Source organism: Perissodus microlepis, chromosome 20 (assembly GCF_051167445.1).
Source record: "Perissodus microlepis isolate ML-2025 ecotype Zambia chromosome 20, ASM5116744v1, whole genome shotgun sequence".
NCBI lineage: Eukaryota > Metazoa > Chordata > Actinopteri > Cichliformes > Cichlidae > Perissodus > Perissodus microlepis.
This window is the reverse complement of record NC_140480.1, coordinates 16,797,245-16,814,341: the sequence shown is the minus strand read 5'-3', so window position 1 is coordinate 16,814,341 and position 17,097 is coordinate 16,797,245. Positions and strand designations below refer to the sequence as shown.

At 38.8% G+C, this 17,097-nt stretch overlaps 1 protein-coding gene across 1 annotated transcript; it reads right to left on the bottom strand.

Moving 5' to 3' along the window:
* Positions 1 to 4,728: 4,728 nt before the first annotated feature.
* On the bottom strand, positions 4,729 to 16,806 carry gata5 (GATA binding protein 5). The gene is made up of 7 exons (XM_084917370.1): positions 16,558 to 16,806; positions 15,420 to 16,077; positions 12,487 to 12,656; positions 10,099 to 10,227; positions 9,799 to 9,883; positions 9,405 to 9,532; positions 4,729 to 6,191 (listed from the first exon to the last, which is right to left on the bottom strand). The coding sequence occupies exons 2-7, from the start codon at positions 15,937 to 15,939 to the stop codon at positions 6,072 to 6,074; spliced, it is 1,152 nt and encodes a 383-aa protein (XP_084773496.1). The 5' UTR covers positions 15,940 to 16,077; positions 16,558 to 16,806; the 3' UTR covers positions 4,729 to 6,071.
* Between the last annotated feature and the right edge of the window lie 291 nt (positions 16,807 to 17,097).

Below are 17,097 nucleotides of genomic sequence, written 5' to 3'. Positions count from 1 at the left end.
TATTAAGCAACACTGTATTAAAACTTTGTGAAACTGAGTTTGTGGTTTGCTTGTTGTAGATCTGAGACCATTGTGTTTGAGTGACAGGCCTCTTGGCATTACGCTGTCTCTCTTTTGTACTGAGGAAACAGTGGAAAGGGCTCCACAGCCAGTAATTACAGTTATGTGAAAAAACACATCCCACAAGGAGAACGTCAGGCTTTGGCAAGGGAAAAGTTGTAGATTACATGAGATATCCAAGTGAAACACAAATACACATACACGTACAGCTTTTTGGTCCTGTCACAGTGAAGAAAAAATAGGACCTCTGGGCAAACCACTGACAAGACAGCTGGCAGAAATTAGTTCAATAAATGTGTGTGCTATTCTCAGATTCACTGTCTCGTACACACCCACATACACACCCACACACACACACATAAGTAACACCAATGGACCTTAAAGTAGTGCAGAAGAGAATATCCCGTTAGTTAAAGGCAGCAGCTGAACGGTCTGTGGCCATTTCCCCCATGTCTGTCCAGGAACTGAGCTGCCACACACACAGACACACTCTTAGCTGTCACAGAGCCGACCAGGAAGACAGAACGGTGCCAAGGTGATGAAGGAAGAGGAAAAGTAGAACTCTTAAAAGCATCCAAAGAGTTAAAAAGGAAACCGCTGTTTTGAATGATGAGTCAGGTTACAGGGAGCTCTGACACATGAAACTTAAAAATTGTTACAGAAACTGAGCAGTCATCATTGCCTTGACATCACTATGACCCCAGCCTTGATGCTTGCAGTTTCAAATCAAACCCAAGGTTTCTTTGTCAGCACTGGCTGTCAGGTGAAATGAACACCTGACTGCTTTTAGGTTAGCTTTTAACCTAAAAGCAGTAAATTAGACTACATCTGAGGAAAAAATAAAAAGCAGAAGGAAACACTATATATTTAGAGGCTTTACAAAAATGAATAGTGTGTGGAAGATAGAAAGATTTAGAAGCAAGCTTCTAGCTTTACTAGAATTCTCTTGATATCATAAAAGAAGCCTCTCCATTTTTATTTAAGACTAAAAACTGGATTGCAAAAAAACAACACAAAATTCAAAATTTTCTGGATCAAACTTGCCGTTGCATTTTTGGGGAAAATTCATCCATTTAGGCAGCAGCAGGGAGAATTTCATGGTTTGAATGTAATTCGTGTACAATTAGTTTTAGGAGCATTTGTTCAGAAATATAAGATTTCCACATGACCTGATGATTGTGCAAAAATAAACTTCAGGTAGTACCACAAGATGTACCACAACCACGAAGATTCTTCATGGCAGTCTGAAAAGTATTTGAGAGATGTAAGTATTTTTAGAAGCTTTTTAAATTTTTTTTTTTGATGTATTCGGATGGAAACACCTGATATTTCCCTGGAACATTGTTGTTCACTGTGTGAGATATTCTGAAAAACACATTTCCTTCTACAGGCATTTATAATTTACAACTCCTCTTTACAGGGAATAAAACAAAAACTTACTAAAACCAAGAGGCATTGCAGTGGCAGGTCGATGTCACAGATGAGGGGTTCCTCAAACATCTTTACCCCTCATCCTCCAGTCACACTCCTGTGGTTTTACTCTGATACTGCTGTAATGAAGCCCCTCAATTCACAGACAATTGAGTGTAAACGGGGCTCTAAGGATTGTTTTTAAGTGGTGAAGCTGTCTCTTTAGTACTTAGGTGTCAGTGGAAGAAAGGAGGTGGTGCTGGTAGCACTGTGTGTGTGTTTGTTTTGGGATTATGTGGGTATGAGGGGAGTCCAAGTATTGACTTTAAGATTATATCTATTTCACTCACACTGCAGTTCGGGAAAAACGAGGTCTTTCAATATAAACCCTCAAATATCCATCCTAAAGATGGAATACCAAGTGTACTGTGTTGTACTAGACAGCTTTTTAAAAAGTTTACGTCTTTAGCGTATAATTTCTGATATTATCCTAATATTAATTTAAGATGACCCTATAGTGCTCCAAAAATTATTTTACCATCTTGAACAGAACAGAAAGGTTGCGTATCTTATGGCTGAGTAAATATACTTGAATTTACAAAATGCTGATGACTGCATTCCAGTAGTACTATAAGAAAGCCTTTGTTTTACTCCCTAGCAAAGTAGAGGCATTCATTACTTGCAATAAAGTGCAATGCCTGTTGTGCTTCAAAAGCACAATATTATTTAGAGAGTTGTAAATAGACAGCAGTGGTAGTACAGGGTACGAGTTTACAGTTTTACTGCCATGTCATGACAGTCTTGACTTTCCCAGGTTCCAGTTGAAAATTATAATGAATTCCAACTTCAAGAGGAACTCGGCATAATAATGGCAAGTAACCCTCTGTCGTTCACACGATATCTGAAGCTTTAAATGTGAGGCTTGAGGTAATATTCCTGTGCTGGTACTTTCATCAAACAACAGACCATTGTGACTTTATACTCTAATGCATTAAATTATACACCAACTTTGACTGAGATGCAAAAAGACTCAGTTTAACAAATTAGTCATCTTGCACAACTCATATTTATTTGCTATCCAGTTCTGTTCATCTGATGTTAAAAGAGCACCTAGATTTTTTTTAAAAAAATCTATAAAATTCTTAAACCTATTAAGATCCTCTTTTCGTGCAGAAGCTCGACTGTGCTAAACTAACTCTAGAAATCAATTAGTTTACAGTTTCAGAATGTATTTGGACAACATGAAGTTAAAATGTTATTCAACACTCCTTTAAGGTGAAATTACTCAATAATAAATTACATTTTTATATATTATTATTATTTTAATATATAAGAGAATAAAGTAACAACACTTCAAAACAAGCAAAATTGCCACTTTCTGTGGGTAGAATGCCCTCCTGTTCTCAAAATCTCCTGGAATTCATTTTAAGCAAGTTTGTCTTCCTCCCACGCTTAGAATTCATGTGTCTGCATCTTCGCATCACACTGTAACAGGCCTCTCCCGGCAACAGATAAGACAGCAAAATCTTGGCCAACAGTCATAAAGCTGGGCATTGCTGGTGGTGCCTGGATGTCGCCAGGACAGCAGTAAAGCAGCAGCCTTGTTGCTGACATGTCTGTAATTTCCGAGACTGTGCAGCTAATTCTGACCCAGCTATCATAAAGTGGAGTTGGAATGCAACCTTTGGTCGACAGTGCTGGCTTAAGCAACTAACAGGGGAACACACCCTGCTTATATACACAAAATTAAGTATTAATGCAAGCATATACATGAAAGTATACAGTAAAGCCTAATCACCAAGGCAAGCAGTATTATTGGAAATGCACAATGACAGTGGACCAGGGATCTGAATCAAGTTTATTATTATTGAAAGTTTATTATTTATTGAAAGTTACCTGATAGTTTTAAAGTCCATGCATTTAGAAGTTAGCATGGGGCATGAAATGTCAAAAAAATTTGAATTGAAAAAGTTAAATAAAAAAATAAATAAAAAGTAATCATAAAACATATGATATGGTTAACAATTATCACCTTTGCCCTTTGGAAGAAAGACTGTTGTGATCCCAGTATGGGAAAAATTTAAAATAAACATTAACCTGACTTTCTGTTGCAAGTCCCTATGAATGAAGTTCACATGAGCTGGCAGAAATAAATAAAGTTATGGATTATTAAAACTAGAGCAATCCACATTTGTGTGTGCATTTATAAAGATCATAAGAAATAATCAAAGCAATATAGCTGTAAACCAACTCTCAGTTTTCTGACACCTTTTATAATGAGCAATTCACTGCACTGGTGATCCAGCTTATGTGTTGAATATGGTTCTCTGTTGGCACTGCGTTGGCAGACAGTAGGGAGCTATGGACAGGCTCTTTTACCTGCAGAGAACGTCTCTTGCCAGATGGAGGCAGTGTCTAAAGTATGTGGTACAATTATTCTTTGGGATGCTGTTCCTCAGGTTGCCGTTGGCCCTTCAGGCAGGCCTGGAGAAGAGCTGAGGGGAAACAGTGTTAAAAACAATGAAGTGTCCACTGAAGCCACTGTCTGTGCTTTTCATGCTGTATTTTTGTGTTTGTTTGTTTTTTTTTTCTTTCTTCCATTTTTGGTTTGTTTTCGTCTCTGTTCCAGTCTACTTTCAGCCAATCAGCTTACACACAGTTTCACGATGTTGGGTTTTTAGAGGACTGCACAGGAGCATGTTTGTGTCTGCATAGGCCCACTGTAGACTAATACCTGCACAAATACACACAACTGCCTACAACAAGTATTGCAAGGCAGTAAAAAAATTGACATGTATACCTAAAGTGTGGAGTGCTCTTTGCTAAAAGTAAATCTTGCAATGTGGTATAATACGGACCCAAAAATTGATGTTTATAAAAAAGTAAAAATATCTACAAGTATTGAGATTGACTGTTGAAATAGCTGGAAATAATAATGGTAAGAAATAAAAGTAATGGCTAACAGGCTGAACTGCGACTAAAAATAATACATCTGTAAGTAGTAACACTTTCATTAAGTAGCTAAAATAGAGTAGGTTCAATTATTTTAATTAAATGTTTTAGTTGGTGTTAAAAGTGTTGAAAACATTTTCAGAATATTCACCTACATGAATAAAACTGGAGTGATGCTGAGCAGGCAGTTCGCTTGTACAATAAAGATTCATTCAAAAATCATTCCATTCATCAGATTTTTAAAATTTGAATCAGTTTTATTAAATTTAACAGATTCAAGAGCACTGAAAAAAAAAGACCCAAAACAACTCCTAACAAAATAACAGTTCCTTACATATTAACAAAACACAGATAATAAATTTAGATAATAATGTTTACAACAATTTCACACTTTGTTTTGTCTTTGATTTTTGAAGAAAAAAAATAATTGCACTTTCATTAAGATCAAATTTTAGAGCAGTAAAATGGTAAAAATTCTGATATGTCATCATCTCAGAATTAAAATGACTGCTCCTGGTTTTCAAATAACTCTTGCAGGATGCATTTTATCTCTTCTGTTTCTTGTAAAAATAAATCTACCATAATCTAAGCATCACCACTTAGACACATAGAGCACAAAAGCCATTCTACATGGAGAACAGTGGGTCATAACTGGCTGGTTTTAGTGTCTACAATGACTTTTAACAGTCCTTATCTCAACACAAATAATGTGCCTATAAAAGTTAATTATCTACAAGGGAATGAGACATGTTCAACAGCCATAAAGGCATTTTCTGGATTTCTTTCTTGCAGTGACAACAACATGAAAACATGTTCTTGAAAACCTCATAGAAAACCATGACATTTTATCACATTAGTGACAGTAAGGAACATGAATGAAACTGTTATGAGGAGTCTTTGCAAGTTGCTATGACCCTTAGGTTTTAAACTTTAGTAGCATTAATAGCTATATGAATAACTGCATATAAAATGTGCCAGGTGTTTCTTACCTATAGAAGAGGTGGAACTTGGCACCCGAGAAACAAAGTCTGGAGCTTTTTTTAAGCAATACAAAATATGATCTTGACCAAAACTAACCAAGTTGTTTTGTGCATAACCATTAACAACAAACTTTGCTTTCCCCTCTGACAATTTCAGACTGAAGCAACGAATGACCCACACGAAGTTGGATGGAAGTCATAAAAAAGGGGGCTAAAGGAGTTAAAGCTCATAAAATCAAACTCAATCATCCTTGCATTGGTTTCCTGTGTAGATTATTGCCAAAAACAGCAATATCTTTTAGCAATAGGTAGTAGTTGTTGTCCCTCTGAGGAAATGAAGTTGCTAGATATGAGTTTAGAAAAGCCAGGGCCAGTCCAGAGTCTTTGGAAAGCTCACATGCGTCCTTCAAAAATGCAGTCCAGGAGAGCCGTTTATGCTTCCATTACATAGCCAGTGTGTTACAATATATAATATAGAAAATACATTAGATGTCCTTAGAATGAAATTGTACAGTCCCTTTTGATAACAGTGGGTCATAACTGTCTGGTTATGACCCACTATGTTGGCCCTCCACAGCTTCAGAGTTGTTAAGGAGAAGTTTCAGGATGGTGGGATAACCTTACTGATCAATCAACTCGGGTCAGTATTGCCCTTGTGGCAGAGCTTGTTCATGCTTGAGACAGCGCACACCAGGAATTCTGTGGAGCCAAGGAGGTCGGAGTAAATGGAAAATCCTCATATTTAATGTCCACATGTCCTGAGGCTGTGCTGTCCAACTGAGAAGCAGTCTACAGGAATAAAAGACATTCAAAAAATTACTAAACCTTTTTTTTTTTTTTTTTACAAAATGAGCATCATGTTTTTCTCAAAATTACCGGAAACTAGCCATTTCACCCACAAACCTATCAACAAAGTGTTTGGTGAGGTCTAATAAGGACAGTCAGTTTTCCCATAGATTTCTATACAACCAGATGTGTATTTGCATCCAGAGAAGTTGCTCTCTGCTGACCATTGGAATGATTGTAGGTTGAAGGCATTGTGTTCAATTTTCATACCCAGAAATTTCACCTATCTTTATATGCTACTGCATGTCAAAAAATATCAACATTGTCAAAGTTTCTGTATTTAGAACTTCATTAAAAAAGGCAAAGTTTCATATATTTATATATTTCAGCCTTTTGTTTTGAATTTTGATGATTAAACCTATTCAAAAATCAGAAACACAGTATCTCAAATTACCAGAATATTTCAGAAGATCAATCAAAAAAGGATTTACACCAAAAATTACAGAAATATTCAACCTCTGTAACATATGTTCATTTATGTACCCAGTGGTTGGTTGAGGCTCCTTTCCTATGCTTCCTATCAGAGCATTGTGGAAAAGAGGCAATCAACTTGTGGAATTGCTTGGATATTAATTAAGCCCAGACTGCCTTGGGAGCAGCCATCTTTACTTTTGAATTTTACTTTTGGTATTCATCTTCCTCTTGACAATACCAGTGATTTGTGGTTAAGGTCAGGGGAGTTGGTTGGCCAATCGAGCACAGGCAAACAAACCATTGGGAAATAGTTTTGGCACTGTGGGCAGGTGCTGATTCCTTGTGGAAAAGAAAATTGGAATCTCTATAAAGCTTCTACAGTGTCTGCAGATGGGACATGTTCTAAAGCAAGTGTCTAAAATCTTGTGGCTGTGTCCAATTTCAACTAACAACCACCAACATCAACCAACAAATCAAGAAAGACTGAAAACTTCACACTGCACTTTAAACACCATCAATTCTTTGGCATGTCACTCTTTTTATGAGCTGTAAGCGATATTCATCAAAACAAAAAGGATTCATCTATTATACTTCATATAAAATGAATGTGGAATATATAATAAACCTTACATATTTAAATTACTACTAAACAAACCACCATAATCAACATAATATTATTTTATTAAAGAAAAATACTAGTAAATTCTATGGATGTAACTGGCTAGCTGACTGATTGGACTGGGTAGTGCTAGTATCCCCGGAAGTAACGATGTTAGTCAATTGCAGACATGCTCTTTCCACCCCTTTAAATTTATTGATTTAAATCTAATGTATTAATTTAATGTTTCTTTAAGCCAATGGTTCCCAAACTTATTTCGTTAGGCCCCCCTTTGTTTTACAAGAAAAATCTTCGTGACCCCACAACACCTAATCCCACCCACCTTCCCCCCCAGCACAAACACATCCTCCAGCCACACACACCCATATTTTGTTTTCAAACTCCATTGCGAGTTATTTCACACCTCAAACATTTAGTAAACAATTACATGAATAAAAGTAAACTGCAATAAATTACAGGTAGCAATGAAATATATTAGCCTACTAACTCTTTTACACTACGTCCACACCTACACGGGTATTTTTGAAAATGCCGTTTTTTCTATGCGTTTGGGCCTTTCGTCCACACGTAAACGGCTTTTTGAATCACCGAAAATGCGATTTTTTTTAAAACTCCGTATTTGCGTTTACGTGTGGACGAGGAATACAGAGTTCGTCACGCAACGTCAAAGGTATGTGCCTTTTTTCACGTCATGCTGTGCGCCACGTTATTGTTTACATGAGATGAATTTCTACAATGGCAGATAGAGACAAAATACTGTTAATCTATCTGCAGTTTTTACACGCTTACGTATACACACGCAGTTACTGTCCCTCCATTTAGAAAGGCAGAGGCGTCATGGTGTGATTATTTTACGTGTAGTTTTTTTTCCTGTGTAATAATATTCAACATTGCTATCAATACATTTTTCAAAAAATGCCTCTCTGTGCAAAATGGGTTTAAAAACATAAACAGCTGTGGGATAATGTTTGTCCGTGATTTGGACTGGGGTAACAAACTGTGGCAGGGTCGGCCTGATATTATTTGTATCCCGCTGTAACTTTACTGTATAAAGAGCTAACATCTCCAAAATGTCAGGAGTAGTTAGTCATTACAAGAAGTGTTTGTGAACTAAAAATCAAGAATATGGGATAGTGTTTGTCCGTGATTTGGACAGCCCAGCGCGTGCTCCCCACGCAGGCGGAAGTAATTCTGTCGCAGAGACCTACCTTGGCACTTGTGCAGGTGAAGCCAACGGGAAGATATGCTTCACCATATTTTCTAGTCTTTGGCTTGGAAGGAAGTTGGTTTGGAAACATTTTAGGCGATGCTTCATCTCCTGCTTTGCGTTTGTGTGGAAGCCCGTCAAAAACCTGTCCATTATGCTAGCAGTGTCCAAGCGTTCTTTTTTTTTTCTTTTCATACGCGCCCCTCCTGCAATGGCGGGCCCCACACTTTGGGAACCTCTGCTTTAAGCAATCTAGGCATAACATTTCCTTAAAGTAACTGAATGAATGGAGTCATGTCGATGAATGCATGTGATTATAGCACATTAGGCTCTATATCTCCTTCATTGACAAGTTAATTCGGATCCAGTGGATTAAACTGCAAAAAGAAACCTGTGAAGGTTTGGGAGTAGAAGAGCAAGCAAAATCCTTCAGACTTAAAACATTTATACGTTCACGACCTGGAATTTTTAGTCACCTCTTCTTTCACATCTCTTTTTGTGAGTATGACAGAGCTTAACGTCTTAAACATGGTTACTTCCTAGAATCACTTTTGTACCATTGCTCTTATTGAAATGGTTTTAGCATGTTTGAATCAAGCTGAAAAGAGCATTTTCATAAAGGTCAGACATTTCTGAAGGACCTTTAACAGCTTGAGAAATTCCAAATATTGACAAGCCATTGGCAGAGGGATATGGGAGAGACATCTAGACAGATATTTTTCACAGATGCTTCAGCAAATTTCATGTGCCGCTTACTAGCCATATGCAAGGAGAGTTTAAAAAGAAAAAATAGATGCATTAAAAAAACACAAAAGAATAGCCAAAACTAAAATCTGCTGAGCAGTTGTTTAAATAATTGCTGCTCAATTTAGTCTTTACACAGTCAAACATAGAATTTGCATGGAAAACCTTTTACCTGAGTGGCAGATGTGACAGTCTGTCCAGCATAGGGTGACGGGGCCATGTTGGGTTCACTCTTAATAGTGGAAGCGTGCTCTGAGACTGACAGGGAGGTTGGGGAGCCGGTGTCAGAGGTGATAGATCCTGGAGAATCAGCAGGATGATAATATGAGCTATTATTATGTTAATACACTGAGATGCTTTTCAGAATGGTTTGCAGATTCTGAAAAACTTTTAACCCAGAAAGGGTTAGAGAAGGCAGATTCTCAAACAATTCTGGCATAATCTTTTTGTTTTTCTTGTTTATTTCATTTCTTGTTAGTAGCTACTCACATGACTGACACTGCTTTCATTAACCAGCTTTTTCTTCTACACAACATCCTTCATATTTTAGTGTCTGTTTGACCTACCTGTGGATGTTTTATTCTTGGGCATCTTGGGTTTCCGCTTCCTTGTCTGAATGCTCTCTTTCTTCATTGCGAGAGGTCTGGGCACCTGTAAGGAATACAGCAACACAAATAAGTTGAGTCTACCTCCCAGGCCCTAATACAACAGAGGCTACAGTGTCATGACAACCCACACAACCTCTCCTCCCACACTCTGATAACAGTGACCACAGTGCCCTTGGAGAGGTTTTACACTGTGCAAATAATGAGCTGCTCCCTGCTGGAGCAAGAAGCTTGCTGAAAGAGCCTTTTAGCATGGCCTACCCCATGTAGCTTCATGTAGAGGCCACAGGCATTACAGACAGGTTCTCCCTCAGCGTTGCGTCTCCACAGTGTGGTGGTGCTGGTATGGCAGTTAGTGCAGCACAAGCCGGCCCGGCGTGATGTGGTCTGCTGCAGGAGGACATATTTGAATGGTAAATTATCAACTGTCTGAAATCACAGATCACATCTTGAAGTAAGGTTTGAGAAATTGGCGTTAAGCTGTTCCCTCAACTTTTCCAATGAATTGCAGGATGCTGGTATGTTTGGTATAACAATGATGAATGCCCCCAGGCCCATGCAAAAGAGAAAATAATAACTCATTAGCTGGGCAACATGTAAAGGCAACATAAATAATTCTTTCAAGTGTGAATATCTGTTTGGTTTGGGGCGAAACAAAAGCAGCAGCAGAAAATCCCGTTGCTAAGCAGAAACTTGTCTAAAAACAGCTCGAATCAAGGGCAAGGTCAGCACAGGACAAATAAAAAACATCAAAAGAAAGCCTTGTTGTGGAAATAGTTTGTTGAGTAGCTGACAGTCACAGTTGCTCTGGAGCTGGAAGTTCCTGGGAAATACAGAGCCCTTGAAGCCTCCATGCACTAACATTGCCGTTCACATTTTCTGAATTATTACTAATCAATATCTCCTTTAACCTCCTAGGACCTGGCGTCCACATATGTGGACATCACATTTTGGGTTATTTAGACCAAAATACTCAGTTTTGGTCTACATGGGCCTGATATCCACTTACGAGAACATTATACTGCTACTGTTCTATCAAAATTTTAAACAAATATCCTCATATGTGGCTCTCATTTTTCTTAAAAACAAAAATAAGGTTAAAAAAAATCTGGTAATTCTTTGTTTTTACTTTCATCAGGCCCCAATGTGACCAAATATCAAAGAGAAATTAAAAATGCATGTCGTGGAAGAGTTCGGGTCTTAGGAGGTTAAAACAAGAAACAAGCTATATTAGATCTACCAAAGAATCTGGGCATAAAGACCTAAGTCACATGATAAAAATAAAGTGTTTAATAAGTGTCTTATTGGAGATTTAATACTTTGACAGTGATGCATTTTTGCTTATCTTGCTGATTACCAGTAATTCATTTCAACATTTAACTTTATACACTAATAACAATATAACTTGGCCATTTAAGGAAAGCATGGGTGTTATCTGAATCCCTGCTTAGCTGCTTCAGTCGTCCCCTGTTTTCTCCTCATTGTTATCAAGTCTTTGCTTATTTTGGATTTATTTTCATAATTGTGCATTAAGATACTTTCATTTTTATAAATGAAGTGTCACTGGAATAACTGTTTTTTAAAAAATATAATATCAGATTACAAAAACAAACTGAAAATTTTTAAAGAAAAAATTTTCTTTTTCTTTATCCCAGCTTCCCCCAGAGTGATGATTTGCTGTATTTATATCAGTATAAATAGAACATGTTTGGTTTTAAACTGTGGACTGAAGAAAAACAGTCTTAACATAACTGCTGGTTCAGTTTGTAACCAGCTTGTCAAAAGCTATAAAAGCAATAATGTGCAATGTAATTTCCATTTGATGAGTAAGCCATGAGAGAAAGTTTCACAACAGAGTGTTTATTCTCATTATATTACAGTCAAATATGGTTCCAGGCACTTAAATGATAATTGTTGCATGCAGTTACCCCAGTTTGATGGAGGAGATGTTATGCCCGTTCGAAGATTTTAAGGACAAAATAATTTCAAAAAGATGTCTAGAAATGAGCCTCTGGAGAAAAAAAATGGAACACAACAGCTTACAGTACTAGAAAAAATGTATAGTTGTTTAACTTTGTGGTAAAAATATAAGTGTGTCAGAGATGAAATATGAATTTGCATCTTTATGCTTTTTGATTATCTGCTGGTAAATTAAGGTAGTTGAAAAAATATATTTTTTTTTTATTTCTTGTTAGAATGAATAATAATCTTTTATTTTCAAGACCGTTGCTTTGATTCTTTTGCTGACTCTGCTCTCCTCTTGCAACATTAAAGTGCAACACACAATCCATGTGTGTGTACAATCCATTGAAAAAAAAAATCGGAAAGGCCCCCGCATAGTAATAGTATATGTATTTTTTAAATTATTGAATATTTGAATATTAATGAGGATTACATTTACTGATGATTTCCAATGCTATATCTGGTTGAAATACCGGAAATGATTTTATAGTTTAAATTACACCAGACGATAAATTCAGCTAAAAGAAATCGATAAATAAACAATTTGGAGTCCGTTGAATGGCAGAGTGGTTTGAAAAATGCAAATCATGAGGTAGGCTGACTCGGTATCGCCCAAGTGTAATATAGGCTACATAGTTATACTTTTTTTTTTAAGTTCTATGTTTCTTATCTATCGGCGAGTCTTACCAGTCGTTTCTGCGGCTTGATGAGGGGCCTGTTGATGCCGTTCATCTTGTGATAGAGGCCGCAGGCGTTACACAAGTAGTGCCCGGTCCCGTCTCTGCGCCACAGCGGGGTCGACACGGAGCCACAGTTGACGCACTCCCTGCCCTCCATGGGCATGTCGTCTATCAGGTCTGAACACAGACAGGGAAAACGCACATTAGACTGAATGCATGTACACATATACCATAACTCTGCACATTACATGATTATTTCATGGCTGTTGGCCAGTTTATTTCATTTGAGTTTAGGAGATTATTTAGGCCTAAACGTTTACATGGTACTCGTGTTCACTTCCAGTTTGTCCAACGTGACCAATCTCTGACAATCTCTAACACTTCTTATCTCCATGGTTTCACGACGTTTTGGTCTCTCTGGTACCCTTAGATGAATACATTCAAAAGACTACATGCCTTATTACAACACCTTCTTCTGAACTTTTACAGCGTACGCGGGCGTGCGTGGCGCTGTCGTGGCTACGGTCCAGTGCCTGATGAATAGCCAGGGAGGAATGTAACCCGCCACCACGCAACCCCCACCCCCCATCCCAGTCCGTATGATGAAGGGCGCTCAAACGCATGCGAATGAATCAAATAGAGGAATCTGTTTGGGGGGTAGCATTTTCAGCGGCCACCCCCTTCCCCGCCACCCCCTCCGCCATCACCTCAACCTCCACATTCATCACTCTCTGACACACTGCGGACTCCTGGCATTAATTGCTCAAATACCTAATCCCTCCATCGATAAACCAGAAAAAGAGAGACAGAAAGAGCGAGCCAGACCTGAAGTAGACCACGTCCGTCGGGACAAAGCTGTCCCGGACTCACCTTTTGAACTTGTGATTGTATTTCTCATCATTTCGGAAGAAAAAAATTCATCACAAAATGAAGGGCGAGTAAAACTGAAAAGGAGCGCATGCGCAACGGATTTGGGCTTTCTGGGTCATTGCGTTTTAATTACCAAACACTTTACATGAATAATATTAACCGAAAGATTTTCTGAAATACTAGTTATTCATATTTAAGATGACTGAGAATAATTAATGGGTTTATGTTTCCGTAAACGGTCCAAATTAATCTTCACAGTCAGCCTAAAGATAATCATCATCTCCAATGCTTAGGGTTGGAAATAATGACATGAAAATTTGGATTTGAGATCAAAACACAAAACACTAGATTGCTTTAGAACATGAAAACCCTTAAACTAAACACATATGTTACATAAAAAATACACGCGCTTAGAAAGTGAGTTAGCAGCGTTTATAGTGATCTATGAGTAGTAAAATGATAAAACTAGCCATGATGAGATAAATGAACTCTGTAAAACAAGTTAACGTCCCATAAGTTGAATAGCCTCATGGTTAGACTTACCCCCTTGCATGAAAATGTTTCTTTTTTGTTCAAATTAAAATAATTTATGCGTTCAAGTCCCCAAATGTTGATTCGGTTAATGCACTTATAATAAGTAATCGGCTGTGCGCTTCATTGCTATGTCATTAAACTTCAGCTCTACCCAGTGATTATTTAATCGTTTTTGAAATATTTGAATGCAGTATCACAAAACATCAAAGCTTGTTTCGTCCCCGTCAATCAAATTAAAAGAAAGCAGGAAAGAAGCAAAACCGCACCAATAAATGTTTTTTTTTTATTTCTTTATAGGGGCGATGGAAACTTTATTGTTAACACATTTTAACTATCAAGACTGTTCTGACCATAAACTCTGCCCAAGTATTTAAGGCCATAAAGACCGACTAGTTTTGTTTTCCTTTGTGCACAAATTTAAATGCCTGATATGTAAAATATCCATGTCAATCCTGGGACCTAAAAAAAAGGGCCCACTAACAAATGTGGGCCAGAGATCCCCCATTAGTTTATGAGGATATTAATACTTTACCACTAAGAATACTGCAAGAGATTCTTGTATGAACATACTCACTGTTGAGCCTTTCCATAATAATGGACTCTTTAATTAAACCAACAATACACTAAAGAGTTAAATTGGTTTTCATTTATCTGTTAACATTTTTAAGTGGTGTCAAACCATCAAACTCTTCTAAATCATGAACTTCAAACACTCCTGTCTCCCCGATCCAACACGTGGCCTCCAAATAAATGCTGACGGCTACACTTAGAGACGTTTCGACTGTCTGATCAAGGTGATAACAGCTCTTATTGTCACGGCAGTGGCCCTTTTCACTGGGCTTTTCTCTCCCCGTGTGTATTGAAGGTCGTGATTAAAGCAGGAAATTAAATTAACATTTTAATCGATCCTCTTTTAGCGTCACTCTCTTCTTGATGAATGTGTATTGTTTAAATCTAATGTGTGATTGCTAGGGGACTTTGATTCAATCACCGACCGCATGACACAAGCATTATGTTTACAGGCCTCTCTGCCAGCCGCTGTAATAAATAACTGCCTGGCCTTTACAACCGATAAATGAGGTTTAAAAAGAACCTCTGCCATGTTAAAAACAATAACAATGATTGTGGAGCAACAACAACACCGTTTTCACGAACAAAATGTTCAGAATATTCAATTCGTCTTATTGATGCTGACATTTGGACATTAAGCAACCAATAATTAGAAGACATAAAGCAAGCATAGACTGACGTGATTGTTATTATGTTCTTAATATTTGGAAGGAAAATGCAACAATTTAGCTTACGAATGTTTTCAAGCGGTAATATGATCTTGTGGCTATAAAAAAACAGAAAACATCAAACCCCCCGTTAAAAACAGATTAAAAATGATCAAATTATGACAAATTATTTTATGAATTAAAAAATATTTACTGTCAGTCTTTCATACTTCGTTAAAAAAATAATTTTAAAAATTCCAGTAAATCAGAGGGAACTGGGATTTCGCAATAGTTTTAGAAACTTGATTTATGTGCTTACCCAGACTGGATCTTCTCCCCGACAGACCACCTTGTCGGCCCTGCAGGCTGATCACCCCGCTTTCGAAATGTCCCGGCGTCCAGGAGGATGTCGCCATCTCGGGGCTCATGTAGGCGTACGGGTTGGAGTAGGAACCTCCGACTGAGCGCACCAGAGCGCCTCCGTACTGGTCAGAGCGAGCTCCGTTTCCGAGAACCAGCGGGCTCTGGTAGGTTGCATCTCGCCCGGTGTTGGTGCTCACGGGCGGGCTGTGCGAGTAGGAGAATCCATGTGAGGGATGAGGGCTGCTGGGCGTGAAGGAAGAGCCGTCTGTGCCGGCCTGGGGCCAGCCGTGATGACCACTGAGGCCGTGAGACTGATGGGGCGAGTCGCAGGTTTGCAGGTAGGGCAGGGTGGGCAGCATGGCAGGAACTCTGGTGGAAGGGACGTAGACGGGAGAGCTGGCCGAGGGATGGATGTAATTCCCGGTGTCATGCGTGTAATGGGACTGATTGGAAGAAAAGGCCAGGCTTTGATACATTTTTCTCTCTTTAAAATCTACTTCCTGGCGGAAAACTGGAAAAACACGGGGAGGGCTTCCTCAGCCAGTCGCAGGACTGCGGAGATGTCCACAAATCTCATCCACACTCTCCTGAGGAACTGTGCCTTGATGTGAATCCTGCATTGTTATAAATGTACAGAGAAAGAAGATAGCTGAAAAAACACTGGAAAAGTTTCATGGGCAACTGATCCACCCACCCAGCCTGTAAGCTTTATTGTGCAAAAATAAAACCTATTTAGGGTTTTGGCATGAGCCATGCCAAAAGGAAAGTTCGACAATCCGCGTCAGACATATTTCACCTATATCACCTTGAGACATGAAATGGATTAGAATGACATTAATGATCAAGGATATCTGCGCACTCGGAGGCGACTATCAGCAACCCCACACATCCTGCGCCTCCGCAGTTGGCTCATTAAATCAGAAACGGAAACCCAATCAAACATCACAAAAGATAGCGAGCTCCCCTTCCATATCTGCGATGCATATACTTTCTATCAATAGTAAATCAAAACACATAAAACGTTGATAATGGTTCTGCGCCGTGTACAAGAGGAACGCAGTTTATTTCCAAGGGCTCTCAGTGCATTATCTCACCAGATAAGGACGGTCGGGTGATAAAGCAGTCTGGTCTTTTACCAGTCAAAAATTTCAGCAGACAAGCGCAGTAGGCAAACTTTCTCCCTCCGTACCCACGCAGACAGACGATGGAGCTCAGCCGAGCCTCTCCAAATATCTCGGTTTTAGTGCGTTAAAGTTGCTCACAAGTGGTGGAAGATAAATGTAAGCAAAAGTAAAATGATTTTTTTCCAGGGGGAGGGGGAAGGGGAGTCCGGGATCACTGGAGCGCTCTTCTTCCTCTGCGTATATCTGGAGATAGGTACTGTCGCTGATAATTGCTGTTATGAGTGTGCGCCTATTCGCTCTCCTACTGGAAAATTTGTACGGGAGTAAAACACGTGACACGGATCGGCGATCTGATGTAGACCTGGGTGGGAACGGCGGAGGGGAGGGAAGGAAGGCGCTAAGGAGGGAGGACCCCTGGGTAGGACAGGGCAGGAGAGCTCAAACCTGAGAATTGAGGACTTCTAAAGTGTAAACTAATAAAACCCTGTTCTGTTTGATAGGACGAAGGAT